This window comes from Theropithecus gelada, chromosome 3 (genome assembly GCF_003255815.1).
Source record: "Theropithecus gelada isolate Dixy chromosome 3, Tgel_1.0, whole genome shotgun sequence".
Classification (NCBI taxonomy): domain Eukaryota; kingdom Metazoa; phylum Chordata; class Mammalia; order Primates; family Cercopithecidae; genus Theropithecus; species Theropithecus gelada.
In genome coordinates, this window is record NC_037670.1 from 126,865,239 (window position 1) to 126,882,529 (window position 17,291).

General features: G+C 40.4%; 1 protein-coding gene across 8 annotated transcripts in view; it reads left to right on the forward strand.

The window, feature by feature from the left end:
- Positions 1–17,291, forward strand: part of GSAP (gamma-secretase activating protein) — a 106,342-nt gene that overhangs the window by 14,436 nt on the left and 74,615 nt on the right. For all 8 annotated transcript variants that reach the window (XR_003118512.1, XM_025378739.1, XM_025378738.1 and 5 more), the window contains 3 exons: positions 4,522–4,591; positions 4,900–4,953; positions 13,537–13,625. Coding sequence is in view for 5 of the 8 variants with exons in the window: in XM_025378739.1 (XP_025234524.1) it covers positions 4,522–4,591; positions 4,900–4,953; positions 13,537–13,625 (213 nt within the window). In the remaining 3 variants the exon portion in view is untranslated. The remainder of the gene's footprint in view (positions 1–4,521; positions 4,592–4,899; positions 4,954–13,536; positions 13,626–17,291) is intronic.

Sequence of the window (17,291 nt, forward strand, 5' to 3'; positions counted from 1 at the left end):
ATGCCATTTCATCACTTGTGTAGATTCCTGTAATTATCACTGCAATCAAGAAAGAGTTATTCTGTCACCGCAAGATCTATTGGTGTTGAAATTTTACCAGTTCAAATGAAGTATAGAACTCTTATCTCCTTTTAAGTCTCTTTGCCTTCCCGTGTTTTTGTCTTTGATATTTCCTATACATTCTTTAAGATCCACATCAGGCAATGTTATACTTTTTGCCCCGATTGTCGAACATAATTTAGAAAACACAAGAGGAGAAGGAAAGTCTATTGTGTTTACCTGTATATTTGCTCTTTCCATGGTTCTTTCTGATGTTCTAACATTCCTTTTATCATTTCTTTTCTCTTTCAATAACTTTTTTTAGCCATTTTTTTTAGGGTAAGTATGCTGATGACAAGTTCTCATAGTTTTCTTCATCTGAGAATGTCTTTTTTTTCCTTTCATTACTGAAGGATAATTTTGCCAAGTATAGAATTTAGGATTCATAGTTCTTTTTGTTCCTCTCTTGAAAAACGTGCCATTTCCTTCTGGGTTCTCTGGTTTCTCATGAGAAATCTGCTATCTTTTGAATTTTTTCCCCCCATTAGATGTCACTTTTTTTCTTTGCCGTTTTTGAAAAAAATTTTTTCTTTCTCCTTAGTTTTCTGAAGTTTGATTATGCTGTGTCTTGGTATGGATTTGTTTGGATTTTCCCTGTTTGGGGTTCACTCCACTTATTGAATCTGTAGTTTCTTGCCAAATTTGGGACATTTTTAGTCATTAGCCAATATTTCTTCAAATATTTTTTCTTAATGTTCCAATCTGTTTCTCTTCACTTTTTGTGGACTCTGATTACAAGAATGGTAGATCTTTTGTTATAGTCTCACGGATCTCTGAGGTTCTGTTTCTTTTATTTTTCGGTTTTCTGTCTATCATTTAAATTAGGTGACTTCTATTGTTTTCAAGTTCACTGATTCTTATGTCCTCTCCACTATGTTGTTGAGACTACCCATGGAGGTTTTGTTAAAAAAAAATTGGTAATTGTATTTTTCAGCTGTGAAATTTCCATTTATATTTTTCTTTACATATTCCATTTCTTGCTGAGACTTTTTTCATTTGTTTCGAGCATACTTGTTATTACTTATTGAAGCATTTTTATGACCATTTTTAAAATCTTTGTCAGAAAATCCCAATATCTTTGTTATCTCAGTGCTTGTGCCTATTGTTTTCTCATTCAGTTTGAGATTTTCCTGGTTCTTGGTATGACATGAGATTTTCTATTGTATGCTAAACATTTCGAGGACTACATTATGGAACTCTGGATCTTATTTAAGTCTTCTCTTTAGCATGCCTCCTCTGATAATTTACCTGTTGGGGAATTAGTGGGGTTGGTGGTACAACCTACTACTGCTAGGTTGTGCCGGGCGAAGGTCCAGGTTCCCCACTTGGCCTACTTGGATACCCTAGTGGAGAGAAGTGTCTTGTTATGGCCAGACAGAAATGGGATTTCAGTCTCCCCACTTGGCCTCCACTGATACCACTGCAGAGGAGCAGGATGGGGGAAAGGTAGGTGAAGGCCTCATTATCACTGGGTGGTAGTGAAAGTTCTGGCTTCCCATTCAGCCACCTCAGACACCATCCCAGTGAGGAGGTAGAAAGGGACTTCTTTACTACTGGAGTCTGGGTGGGAGTCCAGGATCCATGTGGCTTTGCTGGCACTTTTAGTGGGGGAAGGCTTATTTACCACTGGGAATGGATGAAAGTTCTGATTTCCTTTTTGGTCTTCTTTGATACTTATCTTGCAGAAGGGGGAAGGGTGCCTTGTTATAGCTGGGCAAAGGTGGGAGTCTAAGCTCCCCATGCAGACTTTGCTGATAGAGATGGGAGTGGGGTTTCATTTTCTTTTGTGGTGTTTAGCTGGAGTTAGGGTGGTTATAGTAAAAAGTTTCTCTCTTGCTATGTTTCCCCTTTCCAATTCCTTTGGCTAGAGAGCATGGATGTGTGTTTGTTTTTGTCTGCTCCCATCAGTATTTCTGTTGTTTTCACCCCTTTAGCTCCGAGTCTAGGCTGTATGACACAAAAGGAAAACCCAGGGAACTCGCCACTATGTCATTCATCAGGATCTGGGGTCCCTAAAGAGTCTGCTGCCTTCTCTCTGCATTTCAGAGTCGTCTTTGAAACTTAAAAAAATATATGTCCAAGGTTTTAAAACTGTACTTGGTGGGAGCAATAGGGATAAGTGGGTTGACTCCACTTTGCCCCGCACCACCTCTAGTTTTGAGTTAATGGTTTTACCCTGGAATCGGCAAAAGAGAAGCAATGTATTACCTGTGCTTCCCATTAGCATAAGTAATGGGATAAGCATAAGCACAGTGCCAATAGCTTTCCTTCCTCACCCTCTTCCACCTCTTTCTCCCACCTTCTGTCATGTAGGACTTCCCTGGTAGTGCATACAAGAGTGAACATGACCTAAATGGATAAAAGAGAATACTTTGCTGGGAATTTGGGACATGGATTCTTCTCTTTTCCATTGGATTTGGTGATAAGTGAATTCACTGGGTTGGAATTGCTGTGACTTTGGGGAATAGAACTTGGAGCTCTATTGTGTGGAGACTGACAAATGTATTGAACCCAGAAAGCTAGGAGAATGGGTATTTCCAGCTCTAGATCAAGCCAATACTGAAGTAACACCCCATTCTGTTCAATTTCATGAGCCACTAATTGTCTTTTTGCCTAAGCTAGATTGGGGAAGATTTTTTGATGCTTGGAGTTAAAGACTTCTGATACTTGCACACCTATTGACCTAGAAATTCCACTTTGAGGTTTTGATTCTACAGAAATATCTGCACAGATTCACACAGGTTTATGTAAAAGGTTCATTGGATTATTATATTACCTAAATGTAGGAGGCATACTAAATGCCCATCAGTAAGTTTTGGAAATGGATACAGCTATTAAAGGATTAAGACTTCTGTACTGGTACAGAAGGCTCTCCAAAACATGTTGTTACATGAAAAAAGCAAGTTGTCAGAATAATACATTTAATACATTCCATTTATGTTTTTTAAAAACTTGCAATGTAACTGTGTAATATAAGTGCATAAATATAGACAATTTATAAACGTGCTTCCTTTTGGAAGAGAGTTGGGATTGGCTGAGTATGAAGGACTGCTATTTCTTTTGACCTTTTATTTTTGTTTGAGACAGGGTCTCCCTCTGTCACTTGGGCTGGAGTGCAGTGACACAATCATGGCTCATAGCAGTCTTGACCTCCTGGGCTCAAGTGATCCTCCTATCTCAGCCTCCCAAGTAGCTAGGACTACAGGCATACCACCATGCCTGACATATTTTTAAAAAAACTTTTTTAGAAATAGGATTTTGTCATGTTGTCCAGGCTGGCTTTGACTTTTTATTTGATAGCGTTTCCATCTTTTAAACATTGAGACTATACTTATGTTATCTTTGTAATTAAAAGATAACACATTAAAAATTATGTGTATGTACCCATTCTTCTTAGTAATAATTTAGAATTAGATTCTTCTTAGTAATAATTTAGAATTCCTCAGTTAGAGCAAGAGTCAAAGGAAACCAAAAATTCTCACATGAATTCAGTACCTGATTAACTGGAAGTTCACTTTCCGTAATCAGTTGTCCCCTAGCATTGCTAGCTTTTCCCATCGACTTCTAGCTATAGGGGTCTTGTGTGTTCTCGATACTTTTTTAGGGTGCAGGTACTAGTAACCTTCTTAATACTTATACTATTTACTGTTTCTCTTAGGCTGTTGTCTTCTGAGATCTAAGACTGTCTCTTTCCCTTATCCTCTGGGTGTTCTTTAAGACAGCCTGCCTAATAGAACTGGTATTCTCTAGTTCCTCAATCTCCACATCACATCCTCCTACATGGGCATTTTCATTTTCTTTAATATTCAAGAAAATGGAATCTTGCAACATTTTGAACATTTTAAACAACAACAAGGAAAAAAAATTAAAGAAGACTACCTTCCCGGTCCTCCAAATATGAAAGGCCTATGGGAGATGCACTTGTGACAGTGGCTAAGAAAACTAATGATTATTTTGTAATTAATTACCTCAGTAATTACAATAGCTAACATTTGAGTGCTTATTGCACTAAGTGCTTCATAGAGATTATCTCACTTGATCCTCCTAACAATCCTAGAGTAGATGTGTTTTACTGATGGCGGGATAGAGAAGCTGAATAATTTATCCAAGGTCACACAGCTAGCAAGTGACAGAGTCAGGATTTGAACCTGGTTCTTGCTGGGCTCCAACATCTATGCTCTTAACCACTATACTTGGTTGTCTCATGGCTAAATATCAGTGCCAAACATGGCTTACAATAGCACACTTTTTTTTTGGTAAAGAGTAGTCTGGAATGTGTCAGCATAGCTAAATTAGTTTCATTCTTTACTGAAATATTTTGCCCCAGTAATACTTAGCACAGAGCTTAATGGGAATTTATGTTCATATAATTGTTGTTTAATGTATGAAACTTCAAACTAAAAAATACTTTTGTTTTAATAGCTTCTGTATACCTTTGAGAAAGACTTGCAAGTTTTCAGTTGCTCTGTCAACAGTGAAAGAACTTTGCTTGGTAAGTTGAGCTCTTACTGCTACATGTCAAGAACTGAACTACATCTTTCAAGAGTTTCAAAGTATTAGATTTTTTCAGTATTATTCTATAACAATGATTTTCTGAGAAAGAAATGTTCTTGACAAGTTAAGTTTGAAATAAAGAATATGGAGGGTATACCTACAAAAAAGAATGCTTTGTGTTCTGCCCTTATGTTCCGTTGACATATCTCTTTGAGCCCTCATCTATTTGAGGTATAAAATGGTAAGCTTTAACAAGCCACCATATGGACCAATTGCTAATGGAATTTTTTTTTCTTTTTCCATTAGCTGCAAGTTTAGTTCAGTCTACTAAAGAAGGAAAAAGGAACGAACTTCAACCAGGTAATGAAATTACACTTTTTAGTACCTATGGGTAGATGAAGGTTATTGGTAGGTGATTTATTATACTACTAAATAAGATTTCAAGCATCTTTAGAAATAGCCTTATTGTATCTCAGAATAAAAGACAAAGGTCATGTCAAGCATGAACAAGACTTCTAAAAAATATATATTTTTTTCAAGCAAACAGGAAAGTACAGACAATGATCTAACAGTGATTTAACAGAAGTATTAAGATGGTAATTATTACCTGCAGGCTAAATAAATGCTGAAGTAGAAACCTATGGTCAGATGTTGGTGTAAAAGATTGGGAAAGTCAAGAATGCATCTTTTCTTATATCTGGTTAAGTATCGATTAGTACCTAACACATTATAAGTAGTATACCAATACTGAAGACCAATTCTGCTCATTTGCCAAGGCCCACTTTATAGTTTTGTAGCTGTGTGATGCTCCCTGGCCCCTCCCCACCACCTTTTAAAAAGTGCTGTAAGTCATCCCTCTGTCTATAACTCAACAGTATTGAGTGCCTGCTGTGGGTCAGACACTATGCATGGTGCTGGGGATACAATGGTGTGTAAGAGAGGTATAGCATCTACCCTCATGGGGCTTTCAGTCTGGTCTAGGGTTTCAACTGCAAATGCATACATTGGCCAGAGAGACCATGTAAATATGTGAAGTAGATTGAATGTAAGAAAAAACATCAAGTGACCAGCAGAATGTCTTTGTTTTTTTTTGTTTTTGTTTTTTTTTCCCATTTTTAACATAGAAACCAAGAAATTTTTTTTTTCTTTAATGGGAAAAAAAAAGTTCAAGAGCTATAGGGACTAGTAGTGGGGTGGGAATGCCCCGTGGGGGACTTTCAAGATGGGGAGCCACTACTCAGCTCTAGCTTTTTGTTGTCACTAGCAAGTCCAGTGGAACTGGCTTTTCAATTTATCAGTGGAAGTCTGGAGCTTTTTGTAAAGATCGAATTTGTAAATGTTGGCTTGAATATATTTAAAAATGCTACTTGGGACAATAGTAACCACCTGTGGGCTGGAGCCAGCCTGTGACTACCATTGGTCAACTGCTGGCCTAGTGGGTCTCCTATCAATCTCGTACTATTCTGCTCCCAGGTGCTTTCCATCTGTTCTGTTTATTTGATGCTTAAATTCCTTCTTAAATTACTTCTTTTGTTAGCATAGTTACCACTCAGATGGATTTTCCTGTCATTGCATGTGATGGAAAAACCCTTTGTACTTACTTTCCACATGAGGCTTGTGAGGCACTCCTGGGCTTCTTATGACACACATTTCCCCAGAGCTGAGTCTGGATGGGACTTCTTGGGGGCCTCAGTAAAATTGTTTTATTTGGTGGGCGGGAGGCTCACCTGAAATCTCATAATTTGTATTGCTCATCCTTACCCTCCTCCTGCCATGATATACTGAGAACAACAACCCCTTCCTTCTTCAGTGCCATGTCCTCCTTTTCCCAGTACTGTCAGCACTCTCTGCTCCTTTTAGAATTAAGCACAGGGCTTGCTTCAGAGGAGACGGAACTGGAATGGCTTAAGTAAAATATGATCTGGCACATGGTGTGCTGACCCTTAAAACAAGGGTATAGGCAGAACCCCAGGATATGGCCCTGACCTTTGGGCTAATAGACCCCTTTCTCCAAGAAGAGGAAAGGCCTAGCTGCTGTGTTCCTGGAGGTGGTGAGGGTGGGTCTCCGTATAGAACCTTGGGTTGGCTCCTGTGCCTCCCAGTTCTTCTTGAGCCTTATTTTTTTGGCCTTAAAAATTCTTTATTATGTTGGGAAACTGACTAGTAACTATATTTTTACATCTATCTATTGTGCACCATATATGCCTGACTGTCACACAGAACAGTGGTCATTTATGATTATGTAGAATATAAAATTTACTTTCAGGCCAATTTTAAACTTTACTTGATTACAACATTAAAGTCTATTCAGGGATGCTTGCTCAGTCTTGTAAGTTTGATGCACTTATAGTGAGATTATCTGCTTGCATCTTTAAAAACAGTGCAATGAACATTATTAGTTGTTGTATTGGATACCTCAAAACTTTACCATGTTGGCCAGCTCTGCCTAGGTGTAGTCTGACAGTGCCTCGCCTCAGCTGCCCTACCTGTGTCTTGCTTTCCGCCCAGGGCGCTTGGGAAAATCTATTTACTGCCTACACACGTACAGCTTGGAAGTATGGTTGGGCATGATGCCCAGGAGAATAATCCATGACCAATGGTGGCAAGGAGCTGAAAGATAAATGATCTTCCTTTCCATCTCCAAAGTGGGTAATTGTGAGGTGCACTCCAAGCAGCTTAAAATCCAAGGTGGTCACTAATTTGATAATGCCCCATTTACTGGTATACTTTTCTTCCCTGTTTCATTCTTCCCAGTCCCTTATGCCAACCCTGGCTAGAGTGATCCTAGAGTTATATTGCTGCCTGAGATAAGTTCTTATCTGAGTGTGAATTTCCCCATACACTGTGTCTGAAGCAGAGATTTGAGTGCAATTAATTTATTTGGGGAAGGATACTAGGAAAGGCCATTAGGGGAGTGTTTAAACAGAGACCTGAAGGTGGGGAGGGAACAAGCACGAGGCTATGGGGAAAGCACATTTCTGGAAGATTAAACAGTCACCACAGACTATACTTGGTAGACTCACTGTTCAAGGATAGTGAGGAGGTCAGTGAGACAAGTGGAGTGAACAAGAGGCAGAGTGATAGGAACTGAGGGCAAAGGAAAAAGGAGGTGAGGTGCAGACAGATCACATAGACCCAAGGAGGCCATTGTAAAGATTGTGGCCCTCATTCATAGTAAAATGGGAAGCGATATGCGTATTGAGCAGGGGCGTGATCTAACTTGCTTCATAAAAGGATTGCTGTAGCTGCTGTGTGGAAGATGGACTGCAGCAGGGCAAGGGGAGAACTATTATAATCTAATGGCTTGGACTGGTGAAATGGAGCAAGGGCTAAGTGACTGTGTTTGGATGTATTCTCAACTTTTCAAGATTGGCTGCTTGGCCAGGCACAGTGGCTCACGCCTGTAATCCTAGCACTTTGGGAGGCTGAGGCAGGTGGATCACCTGAGGTCAGGAGTTTGAGACTAGCCTGGCCAACATGGTGAAACCCTGTCTCTACTAAAAATACAAAAATTAGCCAGGTGTGGTGGCACATACCTGTAATCCCAGCTAGTAGGGAAGCTGAGGCAGGATAATTGCTTGATCCCAGGAAATAAAGGTTGCAGTGAGCAGAGATCACACCACTGTACTCCAGCCTGGGTGATGGAGTAAGACTCCATCTCAAAAAAAAAAAAAATATATATATATATATATATATGTATGTATGTATATATATGTATACACACACACACACACACACGCACACACACACACATACACATATGCATGCTGCCGGATTTGATGGGAATATGAGAAAAAGAGACAAGTCAAGGGTGACTCACTGTAAGGTTTTTTGGCTAGAACAGGTAGAAGGGCATGTGGGTGTGTATCTATGCATGGGAGGGGCAGGAAAGAAGAGTTTCATTTGGACTTGCTCAGTTTGACATGCCTAATAGACATCCCAGTGGAGCTGTGAGGTGGAGTTTGGAGATGAGTCAGAAGGCCAGGTAAGAGGTCAGGGCTGGAGAGACACATTTAGGAGTCATCAGTATATGAAAGATATTGCTCATCATGGGAAGATTTCATTTTGTTCAGTAAAGATTTCAGATGATGTAATCAGAAAGCACTATAGGATTTATTAGAATATTTTATTTGAATGAATATTTGGAAAGGTTATTTTGTCTGTCCATCAAATGGCCTTACAAGCCATTAGATTATAATATGTGGTTTGTCTCAGGTGGGGTTTAACACTGTTGCTTAAAATGAGATTTTTCCACAGTAGATGAGACAAATTGCACCATCTTTTATGTAAACAGGCTTCTTTGATCCACATACTTTACAGTGCAGTTTTTTTTCTTTTTTTTAATCAATAGTGCTCCTTTTCTTGGCTGTAGAGATGGCAGAGTTAATATTTTACTGAGAAAATAGCCTTCCATAGCAAACCAGGTTCTGGGTGTCCCCTTCATCCTCCCCTGTGGAGTTGCATTTGCTACAAGTCACAGCAGATCCTCACTGGGCAGCAACTGGGGTGACCACATGGGTCAGGGGCCCCATTGCCACTGAGATTTTCCAGAGCTCCCTCTCACCATCATAGACAGTCCAGTGTCACAGACGCTCTGTGAAGCTGTGATTTGGTTCAAGAGCTTGAATAACCAGAGCTCCTTCAGAACCAGGCCATACTGAACTCTCCCATCTTTGTCACCATTTCACAGCGTGTGCCTGGATCACACCACGGTCTTTGGCTCACCTCCGTTCTCCTCATGTCATGTCTATCCCTCTGCCTGATCCTGCTGTCTCTCCTTGTGGTATCCAGATATTGCCTGGTCTTGTCTTCCCCTTCAGTGATGGTCTCCCAGTCTCCATTGATAATCTTTTTTTTTTTTTTTTTTTGAGACAGTGCCTTGCTCTGTCACCCAGGCTGGAGTGCAGTGGCATGATCTCGGCTCACTGCAACCTCCGCCTCCTGTGTTCAAATGATACTCCCGCCTAGTCTCCTGAATAGCTGGGATTGCAAGTGTGCACCACCATGCCTGGCTAATTTTTTGTGTTTTCAGCAGAGAGGGGATGGACAGGCTGGTCTTGAACTCCTGAGCTCAGGCAATCTGCCCACTTCAGCCACCCAACATGTTAGGATTACAGGTGTGAGCCACTGTGTCCAGTCTCCACTGATATCTTGATTCTCAAAATTCTTTTTTTTTTTTTTCTGAGATGGAGTCTTGCTGTGTTGCCCAGGCTGGAGTGCAATGGTGCAATCTAGGCTCGCTGCAACCTCCGCCTCCCAGGTTCAAGCAATTCTCCTGCCTCAGCCTCCTAAGTAGCCGGCACCACAGGCATCCACCACCATGCCCGGCTAATTTTTGTATTTTTAGTAGAGACAGGGTTTCCCTGTGTTGGCCAGGCTAGTCTTGAACTCCTGACCTTGGGTGATCCACCTGCCTCGGCCTCCCAAAGTGGTGGGATTACAGGTGTGAGCCACCTCTTCCGGCCATCAAAATTCTTAATTTAGCACCTCATAGAATAATGGGATTTTATGGCTGAAAGGGATTGTAGAAGTAATCTGGTTCTTTGGTCTTTCATTTTATTCTGATTATTATTTTTGAGACAGGGTCTTGCCCTATTGCCCAGGCTGGGGTGCACTGACACTCCTATGGCTCACTACAGCCTCGAACTCCCTGGCCCAAGTGATCTTTCTACCTCAACATTCTGAGTAGCTGGGGCTACAGGCACACACCACCATGCCCAGCTAGTTCTTAATATTTTTTTCATTTTTTTGTAGAGATGGGGTTTCACTATGTTGCCCAGGTGGGTCTCAAACTCCTGGCCTCAAGTGATCCTCCTGCCTTGGCCTCCAAAAGTGTTGGAATTACAGGTATGAGCACCTTGCCCCACATGTTTTATTATGTTTAATAATGAGGCATTGAGGCCTAGGAAAGCTTGGTGATTTGCTGTGAAGTAAATACCAGGATAATGCAGAACTGAAACTAGAACTGATGTCTCTAGAATCTTAATTCACAATGCTTCCTTTCTCACTGTGAAAGCACATGGTATGTTATCGAGAGCACAAGGTATGTTGCAAACCTATCTACAAAGGTTTACTCTTATTAGGCTAGTAATATTAGTCAAATGTCTAGGTTGTACTCCAGAAGGGAAAAATTAGTGTAGAAAGATTTTTTTTGCCTTGAAAGATCTTCCCATTTTAAAGATAAGAAAATCTAGCTGATAGCTGGCTATCTCATTTGGGTACAAATTCCTGCTTAAAAAAAAAAAAAAAAGACCAAATATATGGTGATTCTTTTTCTTTTTTTTCTTTTCTTTTTTTTGAGACGGAGCCTCGTCTGTCGCCCAGGCTGGAGTGCAGTGGCGCGATCTCAGCTCACTGCAACCTGCGCTTCCTGGGTTCAAGTGATTCTCCTGCCTCAGCCTCCCGAGTAGCTACAGATGTGTGCCACCACGCCCAGCTAATTTTTTTGTTTGTTTAGATGGAGTCTCGCTCTGTCACCAGGCTGGAGTGAAGTGGCGCAACCTTGGCTTACTGCAACTTCCGCCTCCTGGTTTCAAGAGATTCTCCTGCCTTAGCCTCCCGAGTAGCTGGGACTACAGGCGTGTGCCACCATGCCCAGCTAATTTTTTTTTTTTTTTTTTTTTGGTATTTTTAGCAGAGATGGCGTTTCACTGTGTTAGCCAGGATGGACTCAGTATTCTAACCTCATGATCTGCCTGCCTCAGCCTCCCAAATTGCTGGGATTTCAGGTGTGAGCCACTATGCCCGGCTGTGATTATTTTTCTAATGAGAAAATTTCCTCTTTCTCCCCCAAAAGGTTCCCCCTCCCCCCGCCCAGTTAAAATACATAAATTTTTGGCCTGGTGCAGTGGCTTACAACTGTAATCTCAGCACTTTGGGAGACTGAGGCAGACACGAGGTCAGGAGTTCGAGACCAGCCTGGCCAACATGGTGAAACCACATCTCTACTAAAAATACAAAAAAATTAGCCAAGTGTGGTGGCGGATGCCTATAATCCTAGCTACTCAGGAGGCTGAGGCAGGAGGATTGCTTGAACCCAGGAGGCGAAGGTTGCAGTGAGCCGAGATCATGCCACTGCACTCCAGCCTGGGTGACAGAGTGAGACTCAATCTCATTAAAAAAAAATTATATATATATATTTATATATACACATACATACATACGCATACACACACACACACTTTTAGGTCAAAAAATGTCAGCTTGTACTATTTAATATGCTAATTTAGTCATATACATTTAAAATAACAATAAGAGAAATTCATTTTCCCCCCCTCATACTCACCGCTCAACAGAGCATTTCTATTCTATTTTTCTTCACAAATATCTTTGACACCAATGTCTTTCTTATTCCTGGAGCCATTTTTTGAGTCATCAAGCAGATTCCCAAAGTAACTCATCCATACCCTTGGTTGTAAGATCCTGTCACTAGGATTTTCATCCTAAGCCACAAGCATCCATTTACCAAACACTGGATTTTCATTTGTTCTGTAGTGTGTATATTATGTGATTCAATATAATAACTCACTGTCTTGCTTTTTCAAGTAATATTTAAAAGGCATGTTTATAGATAGATCCAGACCTTCCAATTGTTAGGACATAGCCCAGAAATTGTTTTACATTCTTGGTTTTTTTCAAAAAATAAAGCAGTGCTATCAGGTTGCTTTCTTAAATATTGAAAACTAACACTGATTAAATTCCATGCTTCTGTGCCCTCCCCAAATTGTATGTTATTTTTCACAGTGAAGTCACTGAGAGACATTGGATCATATTAGAATCTCAATAAAAGCTCAAATATAAGGCCAGTCCTTCTTTTCTACAGTTTAATCTTGGGGGAGGGAGAACCTTGACCTAAATTTAGATATCTTTGGTAACTCCATGCGGGGAAGCCCGTGTCCATGGACTTCCTCCTGATTGCTGTCTTTTATGGCATTTGCTAGATGTGACAGTGAAGAAATAAGTGGGTCATTATCAGTGCTGTACCACTGTCCCCGAGGGAAACCCAGCCTCTGTCCTACTGATACATACTGTCGGCCTTAACATGTTCATGTATCAGAAATCATTTTATTTTCCTACACAAACAATATTTGCCATTGTGCTGCCGAATTGGAGTGACACAGAATCACACTGTGTTTATTTAGACTTAAAAGCCTAGAGGGCTTGTGGAGCTATGCTAAAAATGGCATGGAATGAGCGCAAACAACTTCTTCACTCCGTGTATATTGATTTCTCCCTTGAGATCTTTTCTGTGTCCCTCTTGGATTTGTAGAAGTGTCAAACTTTAAAGTCAAACTTTAAGAAAATTACCTTTTATTTTCCCCTGGTAGAATAGTTAATACAATAGTTAACATATTTATATTTTTGGAAAGTTCAGATATGTCTGCTTTTGCAAATCATAGAATTGTGATAATTGGGAAAAATGATATCCATTAGAAACCTGTTTGTTAGGCCCTTTTACACGTTGCTGGTGAGAGTGCAAAGTAATATACAGTGATCTTTGATTTCAGAGGCCGCTCGTGTTTTAATTGTGATGCTTTTCTGTAAATGCAAAATTCTTATAACCTGAAATTTGTCTCCCTTGTATCTACTGTTGTTTCCAGGGCTGTTCAAAGACTTCCCTTTTCACATTTGCATTTCTTGAGTATCCTGTGGTTTTCATAATAAAAAACAGCTTCTTCAGGGCTCCTGAGGATGTGGAAGGCAGGTCCTTTGCTGGGCTGATTGCTCTTTTGGGGTCCTGGAGCTACCACACATCCTAGAGAGTAAAACTGGGAACAGGTATACAGTTTCAGTCTCCTCACGGGACTTTAGGATGATAGAATGGTTTAATAGTTTATAGTCACTGTAGTAGGATTTATCAGAAATTGCTCTTCCTTCTTGCTTTGGAAAAAATAATGTGTGATATTATAATCTTTGTTACTAAAAGCCTTCTTTTCTCTGTAGGATCAAAGTGCTTGACTTTGTTGGTTGAAATCCACCCTGTTAACAATGTGAAGGTTCTGAAGGCTGTGGATAGCTATATTTGGGTTCAGGTAAGTAAGCATGCTATTCATCACTTACCTCATTAATCAAAAGGTATGCAGCCTGGAAGAATTGGGGTTTACAAAGTACTTTCACTCTATCATTATCATATTTACTCCTCAGAACAGTCTTGTAGACTACTGCGGCTGGAAGTATCCGCTCTTTCTTTGCAAGCATGGAAATTAAGAACTCGAAGCTAGCTCCACCAACTCTGTCATACTATCATTTGTTTCATAGTAATGTAATATTTTCTCATGATAAAATATCAAATATTGAATATTTTCTCATGATAAAATATCAAATATTAAATATAATTAATATTTTCTCATGGTAAAATATCAAATATTATAAATTATTAAACACATTTAAGGGAAGCTTTAAAATGGTCTGTGTAATGTATTTACATGGTTGACAGATTAAATATCTATGATTAAATGGCTTTATCCCTGAATTTATCAACTTCATGAGTTGATGCAGAAACTGCATGTATAGTGTAGATGGCATAGATATAGTTAGTCCTCATTATTTGGAGATTCTATATTTGCAAATTCTACTATTCCTAAAATTTATTTGGAATGCCTAAATTAAACACTCATAGTACTTGGCCAGTTATTTGCAGATATATGCTGAATGGTGAAAGAATTTGTCACCCAACATGCACATTCGCAATTGAGGTTGAACATGGCGATGCCCTGCCTTTTTTGTTTTAGCTCTCATACTAAAATGACGGTTGTTTTCATGGCCTAGTTCCATCTTTTGTGCTTTTTCCTGGCGATTTCACTGTTTAAACGGCTTCCAGGCATAGTGCTGAGGCACTGTCTAGTGTTCCTAAGTGCAAGAAGACTGTCAGATGCCTTAGGGAGAAAATATGTGTTTCAGATAAGCTTCATTCAGGCATGAGTTACTGTGCTGTTGGCCATGAGGTTAAGGAGTGTCTTTAAATAGAAACACAAAACAAAGTTATATACTGATCTATTGACAAACATATTGTGACTAGAGGCTTCCAAGAATTTATCCTTGTTTGGATTTGGATCATAATCCTAAAAGACAATCCTGAACAACATAATCCTAAATGTTGAAATCCTGAAAGGTGAAAATCCCTGATGTCTAAAGTCCCAAAAGTCATGATCACAGGATAGTTAGGATACACGAGTGTCTATACCTTCAAAACTGTGTATGTTATTATTGCCTATTTTATTGTATACAGTGGACTATGAAGTGTTCTTTTGTGTTTTGCTTCTCAGATAATTCTTCTTTTAAAAAAGTCAGTACATCTTTTTTTTTTTTTTTTTTTTTTTTTTTTGAGACGGAGTCTCGCTCTGTCTCCCAGGCTGGAGTGCAGTGGCATGATCTCCACTCACTGCAAGCTCCACCTCCCAGGTTCACGCCATTCTCCTGTCTCAGCCTCCGGTGTAGCTGGGGCTACAGGTGCCTGCCACCGTGCCCGGCTAATTTTTGTATTTTTAGTAGAGACGGGGTTTTGCAGTGTTAGCCAGGATGATCTCAATCTCCTGACCTCGTGATCCGCCCGTCTCGGCCTCCGAAAGTGCTGGGATTACAGGAGTGAGCCACCGCGCCTGGCCATCAGTACATCTTTTAAATAATTTTTAAAATTATTATCTTCCAGAATTATATTTTTGGGATTTTGATCTTTTGGGATTTCAATATTTAGGATATGGCATTTGGGACTGTGTCTTTCAGAATTGTGATCAATTCCCTTTGTATTTTCCGTAGAAACAATGGTTCAGTATTCAGTATACAGCATTTGTGGTGATGTTACAGAACATAACTACTACAAATAATTTGAATCAACTGTATGTGTTCATGTGGTGCTACAGCATAATTTCCTTTCGCCTAATTTCACGTTTTGTTACAGGGTCAAAATATCATTTCTTTTGGTCTAGCTGGAGTCAATCTGCACCACTCAAAGTGTCTGCCTTTCTGTCCCCCAAGCTACTACCAGCCTCCAGCCTATGGGCCTCCCTATTCCAGTGGGTTAGGGGAGAGGGTTGTCTCTGTCTGCCCAGGGTCCTCCCCTGTCAGCCAGTCCTTTCAGCTGCACATTTCCCAGCCACTCCTGACAGCACTGTGGGTCACTCCTCAATTCCAGACATGGCCTAGCCTGAAGCTCCCAAGCTGCATTCCCCTACCCTCAGGAAGCTACTCTGTCTACACTGTCGTCAGTGTGGGGCGGCTGGGGGACAGATCACACTTCCCTTTTCTGCTCTGTTCTTTGGCTTCCTCAGCATCTTGTTAGGGCCATATAGATGGTGGAGACATGACTGAAGGATTGGGGTAACTAAAGGGAATTGGAACATAGAAAGGGGAAAAGTTTTTAAAAGCAAGTGGTTGTATACATTGCAAATATATTAAAAACTACCAGAAATTGTATATACTAAAGTGGTTAAAATGGTAAATTTTATGTTATGTGAATTCAGTTTAAAAAAAAAAGTGGCTGGGTGCGGCGGCTCATGCCTATGATCCTAGCACTTTGGGAGGCTAAGGAGGGCGGATTGCCAGAGCTCAGGAGTTTGAGACCAGCCTGGCCAACATGGTGAAACCCCATCTCTACTAAAAATATAAAAATTAGCCAGGCATTGTGGTGCACTACTGTAATCCCATCTACTCAGAAGGCTGAGGTGGGAGAATCGCTTGAACCTGGGAGGCGGAGGTTGCAGTGAGCCAAGATTGTGCCATTGCACTCCAGCCTGGGCAACAGAGCAAAACTCCATCTCAAAAAAAAAAAACCAATACAAAAAAGTTAAAAGTACGTGGAACAGGACAGCATCTATAGGCCAAAGGAAAGGTCCCCACCCAAATAAAGTAAAACTTGTACTCGTTCTGTGGACCCATCTCAGTCCCCAGCCCTGCCTCCTGCCCCTGTGTCTATGCCTCTGGAGAGAGAAACTCCTCCAAACCCCAGTGGCAAATCCCCACCTTCTCCCTCCTGCCTCTAGAGAAATGACATCTACTGTCCATTGAGTTGGTCTTGCCCTGGGATCAATTTCCTTTTTCTTATAAAAACATCCATGGTGATTTCCAGTAGCACATTTCCCTAACTCTGCATGTGTAGTCTTGACCACCTACACAGAGGAGGACAGTGGCAGGTGGGGCTTGGATCCCAATCCGGGACCCTTTGAGTGTTTCCTTTCAGCACGAGGTGTGTCTTCAAGATAGTTCCAGTGGGTAATTCCACACCCTCTACACACCTAGACTACAGACCTCCAAAGACCAATATTCATTCTAAGTCTAGCTCCTTATTTGTGAAGGTAAATTTTCCTAAGTAAATATAATCTGCTGATTCCCGAAGTAACTCATCCATACTCTTGGTTGTAAGATCCTGTCACTAGGATTTTCATCCTAAGCCACAAGCATCCATTTACCAAACACTGGATTTTCATTTGTTCTGTAGTGTGTATATTATGTGATTCAATATAATAACTCACTGTCTTGCTTTTTCAAGTAATATTTAAAAGGCATGTTTATAGATAGATCCAGACCTTCCAATTGTTAGGACATAGCCCAGAAATTGTTTTACGTTCTTGGCTTTTTTCAAAAAATAAAGCAGTGCTCTCAGGTTGCTTTCTTAAATATTGAAAACTAACACTGATTAAATTCCATGCTTCTGTGCCCTCCCCAAATTGTATGTTATCACCTTGAGTGCTTTTGTAGAGCTG